Here is a 19,184-nt window from a genome sequence, read left to right as displayed (position 1 = left end):
AGAGAGAGCGAGAGGGAGTCTAGACAATAAACTGCTTCATTTGATATACTGTCCTGCTGCTGGTTGGGCGGGGAGGAGCAGACAGTTAGTTTTGCTGGAGGTCTTGGTGTCCCGGTGTAACAAAAGGGCAACACTCTTCCTAGGTGGGGGGGATGAATCACACAGGTAGTTTGGCTGCTGGCTGATTAATGGCCCCTATCAAGATCTGCAACAAAAAAAATGCACTGCCTGTGTATAGAAGTGTTCATTTATATAATGTAGGTATTGTGGTGCTACTGTTGGACTTTCAATGTTCTAACAAGAGAGTTATCTCCTGCATTTTAGTGTTTGTGGTGTGAGAAACAATTGACCTCTAAAGGCCCTGACACACCTAGGAGATAGTCGCTCTAGTTTTTGCCGTCGATTCCCGTCGGCCCTTGTCCGTCTTTTTTTTGTCCGAATCGACATGTTGAATCGGAGTCGGCCGTCGGTGAGGGGAATCTCTCTGATTGACTGTTGGGAGGTTTCATTTTTCTCCAGCTCTCAGGTTCAGTAAAGCCCCTTGAGCATGTCTCTGTAGTCTCCATGCTTTCACTCATTAGTGTGGTTTCTCCTTATTTGTCTCCTCCGCCTCTTCTTTTCTTTTTCCACTAATAGACCAAGAGCTGACAACGCCAGCGCCATTTTCTACTTTTTATCAGACATTATTCTCCATTAGTAGGCGACCTATAATACGAGTGGTGACCGACAGCGGTATCATAACAACGGACTGCTGCCCCCTGTTGGCATGGATGGTTATTTCCTCTCAAGTATGTGCTGAACATACGTGGTGGTTGGCCGTCGGCTGTAGTCTTTGCGGTGTGTTCTAGAGCAACTTTTTGGCCAAGACGTGAGGTGAAGCGTGAGGTGAAGCCAGCTTTCGTCGCCACTAGTTCTTTGTCGTCTGCTTGGTGTGTCAGGGCCTTAACAGAGCAGCCAGCATTGATCAAACTATATTATGCATTTTAAAAAGATCATGATAAACAACTTAGGCCATGAAGAGCTGCACGCAGACACAATATTAAGTCTTTTCTCTGCAGCGTCTAGACAGTGTTAAGGGATATTAGAGGTAATATTTCTTTCAGAGGTCGCATTCACCTGACGGGTCCCGAATAGCCGTCATTACTCTGCTGCACTGATTGGTTTATGCTTGAACTCGCACAGCTTCATAAAACCTTGGCAGATTGATTCATTAGCATTTTATACATTTACCTTATGTGATCCATAGAGATCCATAGAAAACATTATGTCAGGTTGGTAAGTGGATAGGTCTCAGTGTGCAGGATATGAAGTGGGCTGTATTTGCTCCCACTGAGGGCAGAGCTTAAGTAGCCACTTTCTCCTGTCTCCATATGCAAATGAAAGCTGTGATTTGTTGAACGTGACGAGAAAACAGTTCACTCCGGGTTATTAAATTGCGCACCATTAAGTGTCTGTAATTCCAATGCTACACGTCGACCTCTTCATTTAAACTGTTTGCTTTTTCGTCCTCCGCAGGCTCCACTCACACCAGAATGGGAATCAAGACGCTTGCCATCTTTCTGCTCGTCCTCTCGCTTTGTGTGGAGGGAGTGTCTGCCAAAGAAAAGGGAACAAAGAAGGGGAAGAAGAAAGGGAAGCAGGTTTACTGTCCGTCGTAAGTATGGGATTTACAACACTCTCTAGTAGGTACAAAAGAGAACGTCTTTATTGTACTTAAGTCATTGTTTTCTTCTATGATAAGGACAAAATGATATTGCTGAATTGATTGAACTTCACAGTTTCAAGGTGGGTCTCTGCTCAGACTGATTTTTTTTTTACCGTCTGAAATACGTGACTGGTGTTCTCACGATGTTATATTTACTGCAAGACTCAACTTGTTTGAAAGTGTTCCTGCCCAGTGATGCGCTGTGGCACTATAAAGCTGAAGGACTCACAAGAGACAAATTGATAAAGAAAAGAGAAAATTGATGCAGCAGACGATGTAACATCCTGAATTTCAGCCCCTGATATCAACTAAATGTTCCGTCCCCACAAGCCAACCATTGATTTAGATTTTTTAAAAGACTCTACTTGTCGGGAACCAATGTGTTGACCCGAGCTAGTATTACGAGCTTCCTGTTCTGAATTTGTATTTTCAAGTTCAAATAGACATGGCAATGACATCAGCAAACATGTTTGACATTGCTCTTGAGCAATAGATGATATTGAGTAACTTTACGGTATAACTGGAAGAGACAAGTACATATCAGTAAAATAGCCAGACCTAGCTTGCATACTGCTGAGTAGATGCGGGGGTAAAGTTCAGCTAATCACCTCCGGTGATGAAATCGTTTTGAGATAAAAATGTATTGAGGCTGTGACAGTTTAAATTGGTAACCAGAGCAATGCATAACCACATTTAGCACAGGTATGTGGACTTTACCATGCAGGGACGACTGAGGGGTGGTGGTGCTAGCACTGCTAATGTTAGCCACACTCTGCAAACTAAGGGCGTTTTTCACACCTGTAGTTCGTTTGCTCTGGTCTGATTCATGGACCAATGTTTTATATTGTTGCATGATTACCTCAAGATTGGTCTGTATTCACATGGAGACTTTTACAAGGGGACCGAAATGTGTGATGGGCGAGGAAAATGCTAAGTGTTCAGAATTTGACTCCTGATTGGCTGTGGCTGTTCCAAAGACATCTGCAATGTGACATGTTGTAAAACTTTGACAGCTCCTTGTTACAGACTGATGCTACCAGCTACCAATAATGACATGCCAATACTTCAGTTTTTAGGTCACAGAAAAGCTGTAAAGGTGGATTCTGTTGAACCCATGTACGATAACAGAATGTACATGAATGTGTCCTGACATGCCTCTCGACTGTACATTGTATCTTTGCAGAACAGAGGTGCACACTGCACTTCCTTAAATGGTAACAAATGTCCTGACAACGAAGCTTCCTGAAATGAGCGAGAAACTGTTTGATGTAGTTCAAGTATTGGCAAGTGTAAGCTCTATGACATGTTTCGTGTGTGAGTGCTGTGGATGCCTTTGTGGATCAAGGGAACCACTTGGTTCCAGTTTAGCTGTTGTGCTCGAGGTTGTCAGAAGGGTCTGGTAAAAGAGAGGGAAAAAAGAGGTTTAGTGGATAAGAATTATGTGCTTCGCTTTGATCAGAGGAAACCGCAGAACATACACACACTGCGCTGCATTCCTGTGGAGCACTTTAACTCATCCTCAGTGCATGATAAAGTTTACATAATGATATGTAAAGTGCTTTGAGAAGGGGGAATTCTTTGGCAGGAGAATTCATTGCCACCCACGAGGACGCTTTCTCCTTTTTCCTCCTGCCAGATCCTGGTTTCCCCTTTCCCTCTCTCTGTCCCATTGTTTTTTCATCAGTCAACCTCAGACAACAAATGATGTCTGGCACAATGCCTCTGAAAGCCACCACTTTGTGTTCTGCTGGTGATTTTCAGCAGACAGCTGCTTTTTGCCACGCTGCAGGATGGTTCAATGGAAATCCTCGCTCTGGTTTCAATAATAGCGGAAATACACTGAAAAGAATACGCTGTTTGTCATGACAAGTTAAATACTCTCTGCCACCCACATGGCAGCTCTATTGACTCGTCTTTACAAGATCTTACTAAAGACAAATACAAAAACACATGAAATATGTTTGTCTTTGGAAAGAAACTTGAAGACTATCAGGAAAGTATATATTTTCATCATAGTTGGATTACTGTATAGATTAAGTGAGTCACCAGTTTATCATCAAACAACACAAAACCAACTTGCTTAAACAAGCTAGCCTCAGCTGTGTTTGCATAGTTAGCCAATGTTAGCATGCTAACACGCTAGAATGGTGAACATGTAAACATAACAAGTGAGTAAACATGTTGAGGGGTTTCCAAACGTTGCCATGCCAAGGATCCACATGCAGCATCCCCCTCTGGTGTGGACCCCCTTCAGCTTATTTTCATTAATTCCTTTTACTTTACGATACATCAGCGTTACGTCATAGTTACAGTTTTTGACAATATTATTCAGGTTTTTTTTGTTGTTGCGTTGTTTTATGCTATTGAAAGATTTTCATCGATAAAGAGAGCACATTTGGATATGCAGTGATCCATAAAATCTACAAAAAGACATAAATCAAGTTTAGTTAGTTTTGTGCCAATTGAATGTTCTGGTATTTAAAACAAGAAGTGTCTCATGACATGGTATCCCCCAAACCAGCAGTGCTTGTGGAGGGGAATACTGTAAAAAAAGGTGGAGGAAAACTAAAACCCAAAAATCAGTGGTATTAATGATCCACGTCCAGGCACTCAGGATGGTTTGAAAACGACACACTTGTCAGTTACAATTGAAATATTTTTAGCGCAATTAATAAAAAGACCTTTTATACTTTTCAAACCATCCTGCCTGGACCTGGATCATTTATACCAATGTCTTTTGGTTTTTAGTTTTCCTCCACCTTTTTTAAGAAGGGTCTTGATTTGGGGGATGCCTGGGACATTTGTTTCTGTTGCCATGTATCAACATATTGTGTTTGATTTTCATTAATATGACAAATCTGGTTTTATGACAACTCACTTCCAAATGTAAAAGCCTCATTTTCTTTGTGACTTTGTCCTCCGGGGTTGAAGTTTAATCAAAGAGTGCACTGAGGAGACGTGTGTACTGTACATCTGCTCTGTTCATCTGCCAGGAATTTGACCTGCTAATGTAATCGTGCCTTCAGTTGCCTCTCTGTCTTTTTTCTGTTTTCTCCCCCACTGCAGACAGCTGTCACCGGAGGATCTGGCTCGAGTCCCTGCCAATTCCACCAGTAACATCTTGAACAGGTTACTGATCACCTATGATCCCAGAATAAGGCCCAACTTCAAAGGCACGTCTCGTTCCCTCCTCATCTGTCACTGTCTACGTTTCATTTACATTTCTGCTGCGGTGCTGTCATGATAATTAAGGGAAGAAGTAAACTATGAATATTCACCTCCAGATTGATTCCACTAAGATGGTGCAGGAATCTACTGGTGCTTGAGACATGAATGAAAATGAAAATGAATTTCCTCCGATGCATGCTATTGCACACATGAGATGTAGGACAGCAGAGTTACAATAAGCAGATGTTCACAGTTATACTGTCTCAGCTCAAAGACGGCTCAACATGGTGTAGATTGATGCACAGTCATCATTTAAAACGTCCGACTTTAAATGGTCGTAAATCTTAGCAAACAGAATACGTGGGAAATTTGTGTTTTAGAGCTTTCGAGGAAACTATTGCTGCTTTATATTCCATGAAACTCATTTAGATTCATACACTTAAAGGCAAGGTTGGTAATTTCCTCCAGATACTCTTTTTAAGATTTTGGTTGAAATTGTCTTTAGGTCCTGACAGAAATTAATAACTCCAATCTGATGAACCAATCAGACGCCTCCCTGTCTCCCTGATTGTTCTCTACCCCTTGTGTGCACTAGCCCACACTCAAAGCGCGTCACCAATGACGCATTGGCTTAATTCTTCAAGAACGGAAGTTTCCGCTTGATCAGCACTCAGCACCCTTCTGTCCATCAGGTTGCTTGGTCAGAACCAAGCAGCAACCCTCCGGTGTTGAAAAACGAAGCCATTGCGGAAGTGCCAAATCCTGCAGTTTGTCGAGCGTCCACTAGAGGCTGGTTCCACAACAGGCAAAAAATAAGTTTTTACAGCATGAATAAACATGTTTACAGCCTGGTACTAAACACTAAATAGATCTGAGTAGTTATTGTCATCACTGGCACACACTGGACGGGGGGTGACTTTTTTTTAAATGTCTGCATTTTGATTTAAAAAACGATACGTGTGATCCATAGCTAGGCGTGTAGCTGACATGATCGACAGGTGGGCGTGATGTAACGGTTCATCAAGAGGCTTAAAACCCGCCTCAGCTCCAACTCTCAGTCTGTCGTTAGGTTGACTGAAAGTTAGACTGAGACAGGATTTCCAACATGACGGCTGCTGCCGATGAGCCTCCAGAGCCCCCTGCAGGAACAGATGGCTGACGTAGCTCAGGCTTCAAACATTAATAGTTACAGTTTATGGTCAGAACTAGACGTTTAATAGTAAATGTAATTGTTATGAATCCTTCTGTTTTAGGAAAAGAAGAAACAGGTTGATTTATTAGGGTTCTTCTCGTTGATGGTATTTGATATCCTGGAGCCATCAGCGATACCTGATACGGTATTTAAGGGTGTATCACAGGCATTTGTGATACCTAATGATGTCGGTAGCTGAACATGATAAGGCTCAAAAAATTTTTGCCTTTAAAATCTGCAAGTTTCTTTTATTCTTTCCTGTCTACCAACATCAACCTTCACAGTGTGTAAATGTCAAACTGTAAGGAGTCACCAAGAAAGAGCCATAAAAATAACAAAGAGGAGTTTGCCAACCTCTCAGTACGCCTGACTGATGGTCTAAGCAGTCTCCAGGTACACCCTCAGTTACTTTCCATGCTTTGGCACTTGGCAGCAGTAAGCTGTAAGCGGGGACTCTGGATGTTTGATGTGTTTCGAGCTGAATCAACTCCCTCATCGACAGCCTGCAAAACGGTGCAGCGGCCAAACATCTGCTCTTGATTTCAGGGTGGGCCAAGCTCTCCGTCCATTAACATCCATGTTATAATCTCCCAAATTACATCCTCGACTGTGCCGTGTGCGTTGCTCTGCCCAGGCCTATAAAACAGTGAGCGGCTTTTATCGCCCATATAGGAAGTTAAGCTAACACCAGAAGTGTTTCTTGAATATTTGTACGCTTGGTTTCACTAATGCATGGAATATGTGATCCATATGCGACCTCCACATTATGCACATTTATTTTGTGAAATGCTTGATGGGGTTTTATCCCGTGAAACTCCTGAGCCCCCAGTAAACACCTCAAAGGGAATTATTTATTCAAAGCAGGTTTGAGCTGACTGCATTCATCAGGGCTTTTAGAAGTTTATGTATAAAGCTGAGTGCAGAGAGACTTCAGTGTATATGTTTACACCGTTAGCTTAGCGGAGGAGATGAGAGGGGTTTTTTTTGTTTTTCTTTTAACTTGGCAATGTTGATGAAGACTTTCACAAATCCTGGTCAGCAACACAATCAATTTAACCACCAGGTACAGTTTGAAGTTGATACTTGCAGGGCTTTGGGGACACTCACATGTAAGCATGGTAGCATTTCATTCTCATTACAAACACACTTTTAAACACCCCTGGACTCAAGACTACAATCTCTTCTTCCCCGTTTTTCAAATGCAGGAATTCCCGTGGAGGACCGAGTGAACATTTTCATCAACAGTTTTGGCTCCATCCAAGAGACGACCATGGTAAGAATTCACTTCCCATTCCACTTTAGCCACACAGTATTTGGTAATCAATACTTCTGCCAATCAGAGGCAGAGGATCAGAGCTGAAGAACTGCTTTGTCACACAAGTTTGAGGAAGAAAGCCAGAGCATGCTTTGTAGACGGTATCAGACCATTTAACAGAGAATCATTATGAAGACTGGGTTTTTCATGCCTCATTTATCTGATGGCTTAATTGCTGATAAAGAAGCTCAGCTTGAATGCGAGAGAACCGATTAAAGTCAAGGACGGCGCGGGGTCGACTCTTGATCATTAGGAAACAACACGGAGAAGATTCCTGAAGGTTTCTAATAAACACGGCTTAGCAGTGTGTTTAAAGTCAAAGCAGCTGGGCGGAGACGACAACACACCATGCGTTTCTCTCAGTAAATGTTCCTTAATTGTGTGATAAGATAATGGCCAGTAATGCAGAGTGACAGAATCCAGAGGTTGATTTGATTCTGCCTCATCGACTCATCTATGCAGCTCAGTTTTACGGGTGGCCATCTGGAGAGTTTAATTCTGACCGACCTGAACTCTCACAGAATCAGTGAAAGAAGAGGAACAGAACAAGACTGCGAAATGTTTCTAGGAAGTCATTCATGACCTCCCTGAATCCTGTAAGGAGCAGTGTAAACACAGAGGACACTTATTCATTCTTAACTTCTAAAATACTTAAATATGAACAATACAATGTGTGGGCTTAAGCCAGCTAACGGAGGATTTATCAAAAACTTGGAAGTGAAAAAAAATGACCGGACCTGAAAATCGAAAGCCTTCATTGTTGACGACGTTGTAGGAGGGAAAGTCTTTGTAATGAAACAAACTATGGATCTTGAATATTTGTATTGTCTTAATTGAATTGACTGGCAGATCATTAAAGGGATACCGTGTGCGTCTGTCTGCAGTTGTGCAGGGTGCTGGCATGTGATGTGATCTCGGGCATTAGAATCGTTCCTGAAGTACTTCACTGTCATTTTGCAGACCTTGTGTAATGAATACATCGGGTAAAGCTATGCGGGGGGTTGTAGAATCCAAAGTTTGCCCAATGTGTGCATTCAATGAAGACAGGACAGGCTTAATGTCTTGCTTCTCCATAGACAGTAGAGCTTTACATTACCAAAACTAAGAGCTAGCTATGTTAGCAGCGCAACAGATTAGCCAGGATCGTCACACCTGATGCAGCATCGTTGTAAGAGGGTGGAAAGGGTGCATGTAAGAAAATGTCAGTAGCAGGTTCAGCATGCTCAAACTGGCTGCTGGTGAACATTTACTGAGGCTGAAAGAAAGTAGGTTTTGAACAGATTTTTCCAACCCCCCTTACTGTTGACTGACTTTTGCCCATTGGCCAGTAATGTGTTGTGCACTGTCTATTTGTTGTGTTGTATCAGTTTGATATTGGCAAGCTTGATTACATAACTGCTGATTCAGGGAAGAGTTTTTTTTATTTGTCTGAAGAAGTCACCTGTTGCTCAAACGTGACAGAAAATGTCGGCAGTGTGAGAGTCTTACACCATCTCTGGGAAGGATCAGCAACATGCATGTCAAGCATGCTCCAGTGACCGTTCAGGAGGAGGGGGATCACTAACAACAGTTTAAATACATCAGATCGTATAGAGATTTATGAAGAAGTCTTGAGAAAAACATCAATATCAGAATGGCCCCGCGTGACGGTAGTTCAGCAGTATAAAAAGGCGATGTTAAAAATATTGGAACAAATGATTTTTAAGATTAGATAAAAGTCCCTTTAAGACTTTGATTTTTAAAGATGAATAACTATTATAATATTAAAAAATCAGAATCAGAATCAGAAAAAAAATCCTGAGTCATCCCTAATTAGGAGCACAAAAGAGAAACTGAAGACAGAAACGAGACGGGGTAATAAAAGATAAGATCTAGAAAAGCAACAGCAAAGAGCCAAGAGTGAGATCGGGAAAAAGAGCGATAATGGACTCCCTGGTGGCAGCCTCTGTCTCCCCTCTTCCCCCCAGAGGACACCCAACGAGAGACAGAGAGAGAATAAAAGTGACCAAGCTTCTGTGTGAACCCGGGAGGAGATGAACGAGACAGCTGCTCACCTCTGCCTCTCAATTAATCACTCCATGGGGTTTCTGATCCCAGGAAAGCCTCTCCCTTCATTTACACCTCCCTCGGCCGAACACCACCCTGCGTCCACTCACTGTTAGTTAACACCTCTGTTTCCACGTCATGATTGTTTTCATCAGGAGACGACGTCTAATCTGATGCTATAAAGTGGAATAAATTGCGAGTACTTTACTGCTTCTCAGATTGTGTTTCCCTCGTTGATTTAAAGCGAGAGTCCGTATTAAATCTCTCCAGAATCGAATGCAGGACAGGCAGCTTGGAAGTGAGCCAGAGGGAAGATACATTTCCTCGTCTGTTTTTTTTTTTAGACAGGCGAAAGTGTGGGAATAGGCCTACGTCTGTGTCAGACTGGGGGAGAGCCGGCAGCAGCAGCTCATCATGCTGTCGCTTCAGGACTAGCTGAACACGCTGTAGTCTAAGATTAGCTTCTGGAGACTTGACAGTTTCCTCTCCGAAAAAAAGAGACGTCAACATTTTGACCACTGCTCTCCCTCACGGAGATGTTCACTGGCAGGGACATAAAGCACCTCTTCATTTATAAACAATCCTGAGACCTTTGTGTACAGAATGATGTCTGCTGAGATTTTGAAATAGTTACTGTCTATTTAAAATGCTTCAAGGATTTTGGTGCATCAGCATGTACCACCCAAAAAGCACGAGACAAATGTTTATTTTCTGCATTTTTTTGCCATGAAAGGGATCCGTGTTTGTGTCCTGGATGAAAACTGTCTCATATTTAGTTTCATGTGAGACTCATAGGGTTGTAATCAAGACCACAGTAACCGAGACCAAGACATCCCAAGACCAGAGTGATCCAAGACAGAGACAAGACCAAGACATTTAGGGACCGAGACAAGACCAAGACATTTAGGGATCGAGACAAGACCAAGACCAAGACCAAGACCAAGACCAAGACCAAGACCAAGACATTTAGGGATCGAGACAAGACCAAGACCAAGACCAAGACCAAGACCAAGACATTTAGGGATCGAGACAAAACTAAGACCAACGCAGGGCGAGACCGAGTCAAGACCAAGAACGTAAATACCAATGAAAAATCATGAAGTGTCACTCACTTAGTCACACCGGGAAGTTTGCAGACGTGACCAGGGGATAAAAATCAAACTACAAATGTATTAAAGTGAATTGTTCTCTTGGAAAGAGGTGTCATCCTTCTAATCAGACACTTCTGTAAACAGTGGTGGTCCTGACCGGTCTGGATTAAAAATCCAGAGTCTGGTCCAGACCGAGACCGAGACAAGACCAAATAAAAATGTTTTCATTCTCAGACCGAGACCGAGTCCTTCAAAAAGCCTTTCGAGTAATACATCAATAGAGAATCTTGCCTTTAAAATGTGCACAATGCTGGGGCTAACTTAGTGGCAAAAACAGTCAAATGAAACTTCAAAACTCCCTGAGATTCTAACTCCCAGTTTCCACATGCTATGCACTACACCGCCATTTGCTGACACTCTAGTCAATGACTGACTTTCTAAAGTGGGCGCCGCGGGCCGTCTCTGGAGCGTGCCAGTAGCGCCACTGCACTCTGCACGTTTTTTAACATATTTTTCTATTTAAGTAATGCTGGTTCTTTGGCAATAAAGTCAACAACTCTGAAAACTGACAACTATGATCCTATGGAACTTCACAACATCAAGAAAACTGTCTGTTCTCTTTGTTTTTATTAAACGATCCTTAAAGGCAGCACTTCCATCATTCAGATTCTTCTACATGATCAATTGAAAGCACATCCATGAGTAGAAACATAGCATACCCTCTGATTTAGAGAACATGTTGTTGTGGCTCCAGAGGAAGAGTTTTAGTGTAAAAGTTTGCAGAAAAATAAAATAAGATCATTACGTGTCTGGCTGTACTCGTTTGCAGTTGAACTTCAAACATGTATACATACAAAGCCAGCCCAGCCCAGTGGGTAGCAGGATACAGTTCTTTAAATAAAAGATGATGAGCCGTCAAGATACAAAAAAAATAAAAAATCACACATTCTTTCATGAAGAACAGATGATCTATGAATCCACATTTAGGTCACTTGGCCGTCCCTCAATCTCAAAGCTGGCTGTAACACAAAGACTTTTCCAGTAGGAATATTTTTTTTGCCAAATGCGTGCACCATGTTGCCAAGGATACCGTCCAATAGAGTGGGCTTTCTGTGGCCTTGTGTCCCACAGGGGGCTCATAAACATAGTTCATTGTATGTATGTTGGAGGTTCACTGAGTTGTGGAAGCAGCTTGTTCAGTATGGATGTATATCCAGAGGTGTAGTGGTGACTGAAGAAATGGGAATACTATTTTTTAAGTGTCCCCGTCCAGCAGAGGAGAAACGGCCTCATTTATAAACTGTGACATGTAAGACTACTCTTGCATAGTCAGTATGTACGAGCCAATCAGAGACAGAGTAGGGAGGGTTATCACTTCACCATCCGAGGAAAACAAAATGCAGCATCCTACTGATCAACCATTGGTTTGAATGAGAGGAGATTTAGAATTGGGTGTACAGTGGGCTGACTGTTTTGTTGCATACATGAAGTCTCCTTTATTCTATATTTCTCCCCATGAAATCGTCAGAGTTGTCTGTCTTTGCATGTGCATGTTATCATGCTCCATTATCAGCCCTGTGTAGCCTCAGTATACGAGGAAAGTTGCACTAATTGTGATGTGGAAATACAGACAAATGTTGATTTCAAGCAGACCCCATCGTACATCGGGAAAAAAAGAACCATTATTATGAAGATTATGAACAATGAAGGGATGGATGGTGGAAGTTAATCCCTCACCCAGAAGCACGCACACACCAGCACCTACACCCCCGAATACAGCTGGCATTTTGGCGGCTTTATTTGACATGTCATCCATCTTCACACCCTGCATTAACAGTCCTTCCTCACACCTGGTCCCAGAACAGCTTGAGGCACGCTATCAAAGCGTCAAAAAAATCCCTAAAGCCTCACTGAGTGATATTTTCCCACCAAGAAGAATGTGAAAATGTTGCTAATAAGCTCTCTAATGAGGCGTTGGCCGTATCACATGTTGCCGTGGTGATAGCGTTTGACCCTCGGTCTGAGCAGTTTTCTGTGTGTGTCGACGTCCTTCAGAAGAGATGTCACGAGTGTTTCAGCTGCAGCTGTAAAATGTCACTCAGCATCTTCAAGTGCTCTGTTGAAATTGTTGTTGAAATGTTTGCTGTGAGAAAACTCTGCTTGTCAATGACTTTAAAAAAAACATCTTGAAAGATGAAGAAAATGTAGCTTGTCAGTTAGTTTGAACTGTGGTATCCTGAAACAAGTTGTGGTAAAAAGCAGCATAGGAAACCTTTTGTTTTCACTGCTTGGTTTTTAACTGCACAAAAAACAATGCAAGAAAAGTATCTTAAACTTAAGTAGGGATAAAAATACACTGAGTTCATGAGAACAAAAAAGTTGCCTTTCTTATAGATGTATTTTTGAGCTATTTGTGCCTTTTACTGTAGAGACAGGACAGTGGATTTAGTCTGAGATCAAGGAGAGCGAGAGAGACAGTAAGGAATCACATATGGGAAAGGAGCCACAGGTCAGATTCAAAACCGGGCTGTCCACTTAGAGGACTATAGCCTCCAACATTTGGCTCACGCACTACGCTGCCAGCGCCCAGAAAGAGGCCATTGTAAAAGTCTGATTGGGCAACTCCAGTTCTGTGTATGACAAATCACAGTTAACTGTAAATACAGTCAATCAGTGAATTCCTCAAAGTGTGCTGAGATCAAAAAGGTAAACTGAGTTCTCATGCTCACTGAAACCTTCCAGCAGTGTCTACTTCTATCAGGTTGAATTGGAGTAAAATCAGCAGCAGCGTTAAATCATCCTTGCTGCATGTTGGGGGCTGTATTCTCTGGCTCAAATAAATATGGCCTCATGTTTTAGTCCAAAATATGTCAACACATAACATCCTCTGCACCTTCAAGATGCCATCATCTCTGTTCTTAGCGTAGTCGTGGAGCTATTTTGTAAAAAAAAAAAGAAAAAGCAAAGGTAGAGGACTAATACGACATACAGTTTGATATAGGATACAATATGAAATCACAGACACTCTTTATTGTCCCTTTGGAGACATTTGTCTTGGCCTCCAGTGTTGCACACATTTAGCTGCCTCTACAGTTCAACCAGTCACTGAAAACAACAGAAACAAACAATCCAAATGTAAACAAGATGGAAACTACAAACAACATAGATTGCATATTACCCATAGTGCACAAGATTTGCATAAAAAAACAAAAAAAATTATATAAAAAGATAAGAACAGGGGGCGCCGTTAGCAGAGTGGTTAGTGTAGGCACCCCATGTATGGAGGCTGTACTCCTCCAAGCGGGCAGCCCGGGTTCAAATCCGACCTGTGGCTCCTTTCATGCATGTCAGTCCCCACTCTCTCTCTCCCCCATTTCCAACTCTGTCAACTGTCCTGTCAATATAATAAAGGCACGTAAAGCCCAAAAAACAATCAGCTTTTTCTGTCTGGTTTCTGTGATAAAATAATAACAGATTTGACATCTTCCTCTTAAGAGGCACAGGGAACATCTGGAACAACATCAGGGCATTTTTCACACCGTTTATTTAATTCATATTAGGTTAGAAATCCATAAACACTCCCTTCAAAGCTTCATGTAAAATGGGACTAAGAAGTAGTCATACAGAGACTGTCCTTTAGTTCATGTATACTCAAAGCAAACAACTTGTGCCCAAAAATTTCAAATGAAACCAACAACAGATCTAAACCATGTTGTCTTTGTATGTTTATGTAACAGGACTACAGAGTCAACATCTTCCTGCGACAGCGGTGGAACGATCCCCGGCTGAAGCTTCCTCAGGACTTCAAGTCGGATTCTCTCACCGTCGATCCAAAGATGTTCAAATGTCTCTGGAAACCCGACCTGTTCTTCGCCAACGAGAAGAGCGCAAACTTCCACGACGTCACGCAGGAGAACATCCTCCTCTTCATTTTCCGTAATGGAGACGTCCTCATCAGTATGAGGTAATGAACGTCAATGATGTCAACAGCCATTATGGCATGTTTGGGACTTTTACAAAAAAATACTACAGGTGATTAAAAGACCAATGAAATGTGCTAAACTTGTTGTTTGTCCAAGCAGTAAATGTTCCAGGAAAATGTCACATAACTGTTTTTTATAATAAACCATTACTTTAATTTTTGTCAGGTAGTGACAGGTCTCTTTCCACATGATATCTATTTATATAATTACTCCAAAGGGAAATTTGAGAGACATGCTTCTCACACATATAGGCCCAAATGACACCCATGCACAAACAGGACCTGTGGACATGCATTAGTGGAGAGATGTCAAAGTGGGAGCACATCAGAGCTGTTGGGGGCTCGGTGCCTTGCTCAAGGGCACCTCGGCAGTACCTGCGTAGGGACCTGGCACCTCTCGAGCCACCAGACCAACTTCCATTTTTTTGTCTGCACCGGGACTTCGACTGGGAATCCTCTGGTTCTTAAGTCCCTACAGAATATACATTTTATGTGGAGCCATACAGCTAGGAACATGCAAGTCTTTCACAAAATGTCATTCTATACGTAGGACCTGTCAAGTCTATGGATGTCACTATTGTATTACTCTCCCTCCCTGTGTGTGCTAGGATCTGTTGCTATTAGGAGATCAGTGAGGGTTTATTTAAATTGCTAAAGAAGGAAGGGAGATGAAGTTTCAAATGCAGTTTGAATGGTTAAAATGTGTCACAGCTGAGATTTGGATGTTTAACCTCAAGTTAAGTCTCTTGAAGACAAGAAGTATAACATTATATATAACATTAGCTTACTGTGGGTGATTTCAACATATTGGTCTAGAGGGAAAAACAGGGAAACATTGATAAGAACATGATTCTCCTCCTATCATTCCTATGTGTGTAGCATAGTGAGCGTGAGAAAATAGCGCCCAGCAAACGTAGATACAATCCCCAAACTACAAAGCTACATGGATACAAACTGTGACAGAAAGTTTCAGTACACAGCAGTGAGACCAGTTACTAAAATTACAAATCATAAATCGACACATTTCTTCGATCTTCATTAACCAATAAGTTGACTGCTCATGGCAAACACCACCACCTGTTCCAGGTCAATAAAGAGGCTGAATGAATGCAGTCCCATGTGAAACCAAATGGCTATCGAACGGCATCATCAGCAAAGCAAAGCGTGCCTAATGTAGCTTTCAACGCTTGTTTAGAGAAGATTAAAGAAAAGCATTATAGCAGTCAAGCCACAGGTGCACAGGACCATCTCCCACAAACCTTGATATGATAACGTAATAATTAATCGTTTGTGTTTAATGACCCTGCAAACCTGCAACTTTTAACAATTCCTGCACATGACTCTCTGGGGTTCATTTCTTCTTTTTTCACTTGCTGGGTCAAACTTCATTAAGTCTGAGTGAAATCTTGAAAGCCAATGAGACTGTTTACATGCATAGCATTCGATCAATACACTTTTTCATGTTCAAAGGGGCCTAAATGGTAACTTCTTGGGGCGACATATACATCGTGCCCTGAGATGATCCTGGTGAATTTGTCTTTCACTTTGAGTGTAACATCATTTGTTTATCCCAGCACAAATGCATCTCTAGTAAAAAGAGACATCTGGGTAAACCCTTCAATCCCATGAGATTTCACGACTGAACTAGAGTCATGCAAACAAGGTTTGAGTGTAAGACTGACTGGATATAAGAGGGGGAAATTATAATTAAATTACATCTGTCTGCGTCCTCCTCCAGGTTGTCCATCACCCTTTCTTGTACATGCATAGCATAAGATCAATACACTTCATCTTCCATGGGGCTACAAATACTCTCTAGGTTTCAATCACCCACAGAGAGAGAAAAAAAAGCAGAGCATGATAAAAAGCTGAAATTGTGATTTTTCTTCATCCTCCTCCAGGTTGTCCGTCACCCTTTCTTGTCCGCTGGATCTGACGTTGTTCCCCATGGACACACAGAGGTGTAAAATGCAACTAGAGAGCTGTGAGTTTTTCTTTAAATGATATCACCTTACACCCCATCATCAGTTGAAGTGCAACTTGAATGACATTGCATTGCTTTTGTCTGCTACAGCATCTGTATCTGTTTGTAAGCTGTAACTGGTAAATGGACTTGAGCTTGTATAATCTGACTACTCAAAGCACTTTTACACCGCAGGTCACACCTACACATTCACACACTGATGACATAGGCTGCTATCAGAAGTAACTTATCCCATTCATACATACTTCTACGCCGCCGCCGAAGCAGCAGGAGCAGCTTGGGGTTAAGTGTTTTGCCCAAGGACACATTGGACATTTGGCTGCAGGAGCCACACACTGTATCCTGAAGGTTAGCTTGTTGAACTCACAACCAAACATTTACAGTTGATAAGAAAACGGCTAATGTGATACTGCAGGCTAGCTGTTAATTAGCTGCTCAGCTACATCACTTAAAATATCATGGGACTGTGCCTGTTAAAGCCACTTTGGTTTGTTTAAAGTTTGTATGGTCTTCACTCTTCAATACCACCAACAACACACTGTGGTAGACGTGGCTGTGGCTCAGTGGTAGAGTCTGTCGTCTCTCAACCAGAAGGTCAAGGGTTTCAAACCCCAGCTCCTGCAGCCACATGTCCGATGTGTCCTGGGTGCAAGACACTGAACCCCAAATTTCTCCTGCTGCTTTGTCTGTGGCGTATGCATGGAATGACCTAATACTGATGGACACTTAGCAGCCTCTCCCATCAGTGTGTTAATGTGTAGGTGTGACCTGCAGTGTAAAAGCACACACACTTGTGTTATCAACAGCTAAGTTTGCAAGCTAGTATGGTCTTGGTTTTTTACACCGTCAAAATATAGCAAACTACTTACAGCATTCAGGTGACTTTTCATGCTTGTTGTGCCACCGAGGTAGGCCAGTTTCAAATTGCATATTTGGCACACTGCCTTTGTCTTTTCTTCTCTTAATTTAAAGTGTTCCCCACATTGTGTACCAATGCTTGTGCTCGTGCATGAACTGTATCGTGCAGAAACACACCTCTTCCAAGCATGCCAGGGCCAAGGAAGTGTACCGTGATTGAGCACAGATCGGAGGTCTCACACTAGTCAAACAAACTGGACTTTGAGGTTGAAGCGTGCTTAGGCATTATACGGATTGTCTACTGCTTCATGTGTAGGCTACAGTAGTACTTGTTTACTTTGTCCCTTGTTCCCCTAAGGTGTAACACCAGCTCCGTGGCACCCTGCTGTCATTTAAACACACCAACATGCACCTCCAGTCTCTCTGTTTATCATGTCTGCCTAAAGTCCTCTTTTCTGCCTTTTATTATACAAATGTGTTAACAACATATTTAACACACCGTGAAACGTTATTCCTGACACCAAAGGGAGACTGGACTTTTAACCCGTCTTCTTGTTAGTATTAGGAAGATACAGTATTAATGTGTTGGGAATCCATTTGTTGTTTTTTATAAAATAGTTGTTTTGGGGGTAAATGAAAGCTTTTTGCTTGTGTTTAGAAGCCATTTTCAGTGGCGGGCACTTAGAGCAGTGGAATAAATCATCATATTTTAAGGCTGTTGTGAAAGTCTCGCAGCTAATTGAGCTCGACTGTGGTTATTGCATCTTGTTTACAAAGCAGTTTGGACCTAAATAAGCAAAATGACTTCAAGCCATTCCCACTAATGCTAAAGCTGACGGCTGAGACTTAATGCTTTCTGCTCGTCTGTATGCGTTTATATCATGTTGTAAGTTCCTGTTTATGAGTGTGATAAACATGCGAGCAGATACTGTGGGCTTTTATATGAATATAAACATGCATGTGTGAGCACGCTCCTTTGGTTTACACGATATATTTGCATGTATGTGTGTGTGGGAGTGTTTCACTTTCTGTGTTGGTTTGTGATTCTTTCGTTCAGTTGGATACACCACGGACGACCTGCAGTTCATGTGGCAGACAGGAGACCCCGTGCAAATGGACGCCATCGCTCTGCCACAGTTTGACATCAGACAAGAAGATATTGATTACGGGAACTGCACAAAATTCTATGAAGGAACAGGTACGGGTCCTTGTTGTAATTTTAATTATTTGGAGGTCTTTTAAGTTTTCTGCAGAAGTTCCTGACAGGAGCTTTAATACTATATTACTGAGTTAATGTGTATAAGGGGGGTTTCACATTAGGGACCCGGGCCCAGATCTGAGTACGCGGGACCCCGAAGTCTGGTTCATCTGATCAGTGTGAACACAAACATACCGTACCGGACTCGGGTACTGTGCCTGAGCCCGCTTGAAGAGGTGGTCTCGGGCACGATTCATGTGTGCTTGAGTACTGTCCTCGGGAGATGTGAACGCAACTGTGCTCAAACAAGGAAGTGGACCGCTATAAGACGCGATTCTAAACGGCTCCTGACGCTTCAAAATCAGTTGTATCCACGCAGCACAGGCCCGTTTCATCCTCTGAGCTGCACGGTAGATGTGGAAGTAGGAAGAGGGTCGTTGTTGGCGTCTCAGAAATAACAAAAACATCCACAGTTAGCAGGATGGACTGAGTCTATGCTCAGTCTGTGAATGGTTGCCATGGTTGCTTCTTCTTCTTTCTGCTTTTTGGCAGATTTGCAAACCAACTATGTGCAATCTGCCACCTGCTGCATCGGACTGTGTTCATACTCAAGTGTACTCGTGTAATGAACACTGTTACTAATGT

General features: G+C 42.3%; 1 protein-coding gene across 2 annotated transcripts in view; it reads left to right on the top strand.

The window, feature by feature from the left end:
• Nucleotides 1–19,184, top strand: part of glrbb (glycine receptor, beta b) — a 33,274-nt gene that overhangs the window by 2,937 nt on the left and 11,153 nt on the right. For both annotated transcript variants that reach the window (XM_020645093.3, XM_020645092.2), the window contains 6 exons: nucleotides 1,516–1,654; nucleotides 4,772–4,878; nucleotides 7,271–7,338; nucleotides 14,255–14,481; nucleotides 16,401–16,483; nucleotides 18,399–18,539. In XM_020645093.3, coding sequence (XP_020500749.1) covers nucleotides 1,533–1,654; nucleotides 4,772–4,878; nucleotides 7,271–7,338; nucleotides 14,255–14,481; nucleotides 16,401–16,483; nucleotides 18,399–18,539 — 748 coding nt within the window. In that variant the 5' untranslated portion in view covers nucleotides 1,516–1,532. The remainder of the gene's footprint in view (nucleotides 1–1,515; nucleotides 1,655–4,771; nucleotides 4,879–7,270; nucleotides 7,339–14,254; nucleotides 14,482–16,400; nucleotides 16,484–18,398; nucleotides 18,540–19,184) is intronic.

Source organism: Labrus bergylta, chromosome 9 (genome assembly GCF_963930695.1).
Source record: "Labrus bergylta chromosome 9, fLabBer1.1, whole genome shotgun sequence".
Lineage (NCBI taxonomy): Eukaryota > Metazoa > Chordata > Actinopteri > Labriformes > Labridae > Labrus > Labrus bergylta.
This window is presented reverse-complemented; position numbering and strand designations above follow the sequence as displayed.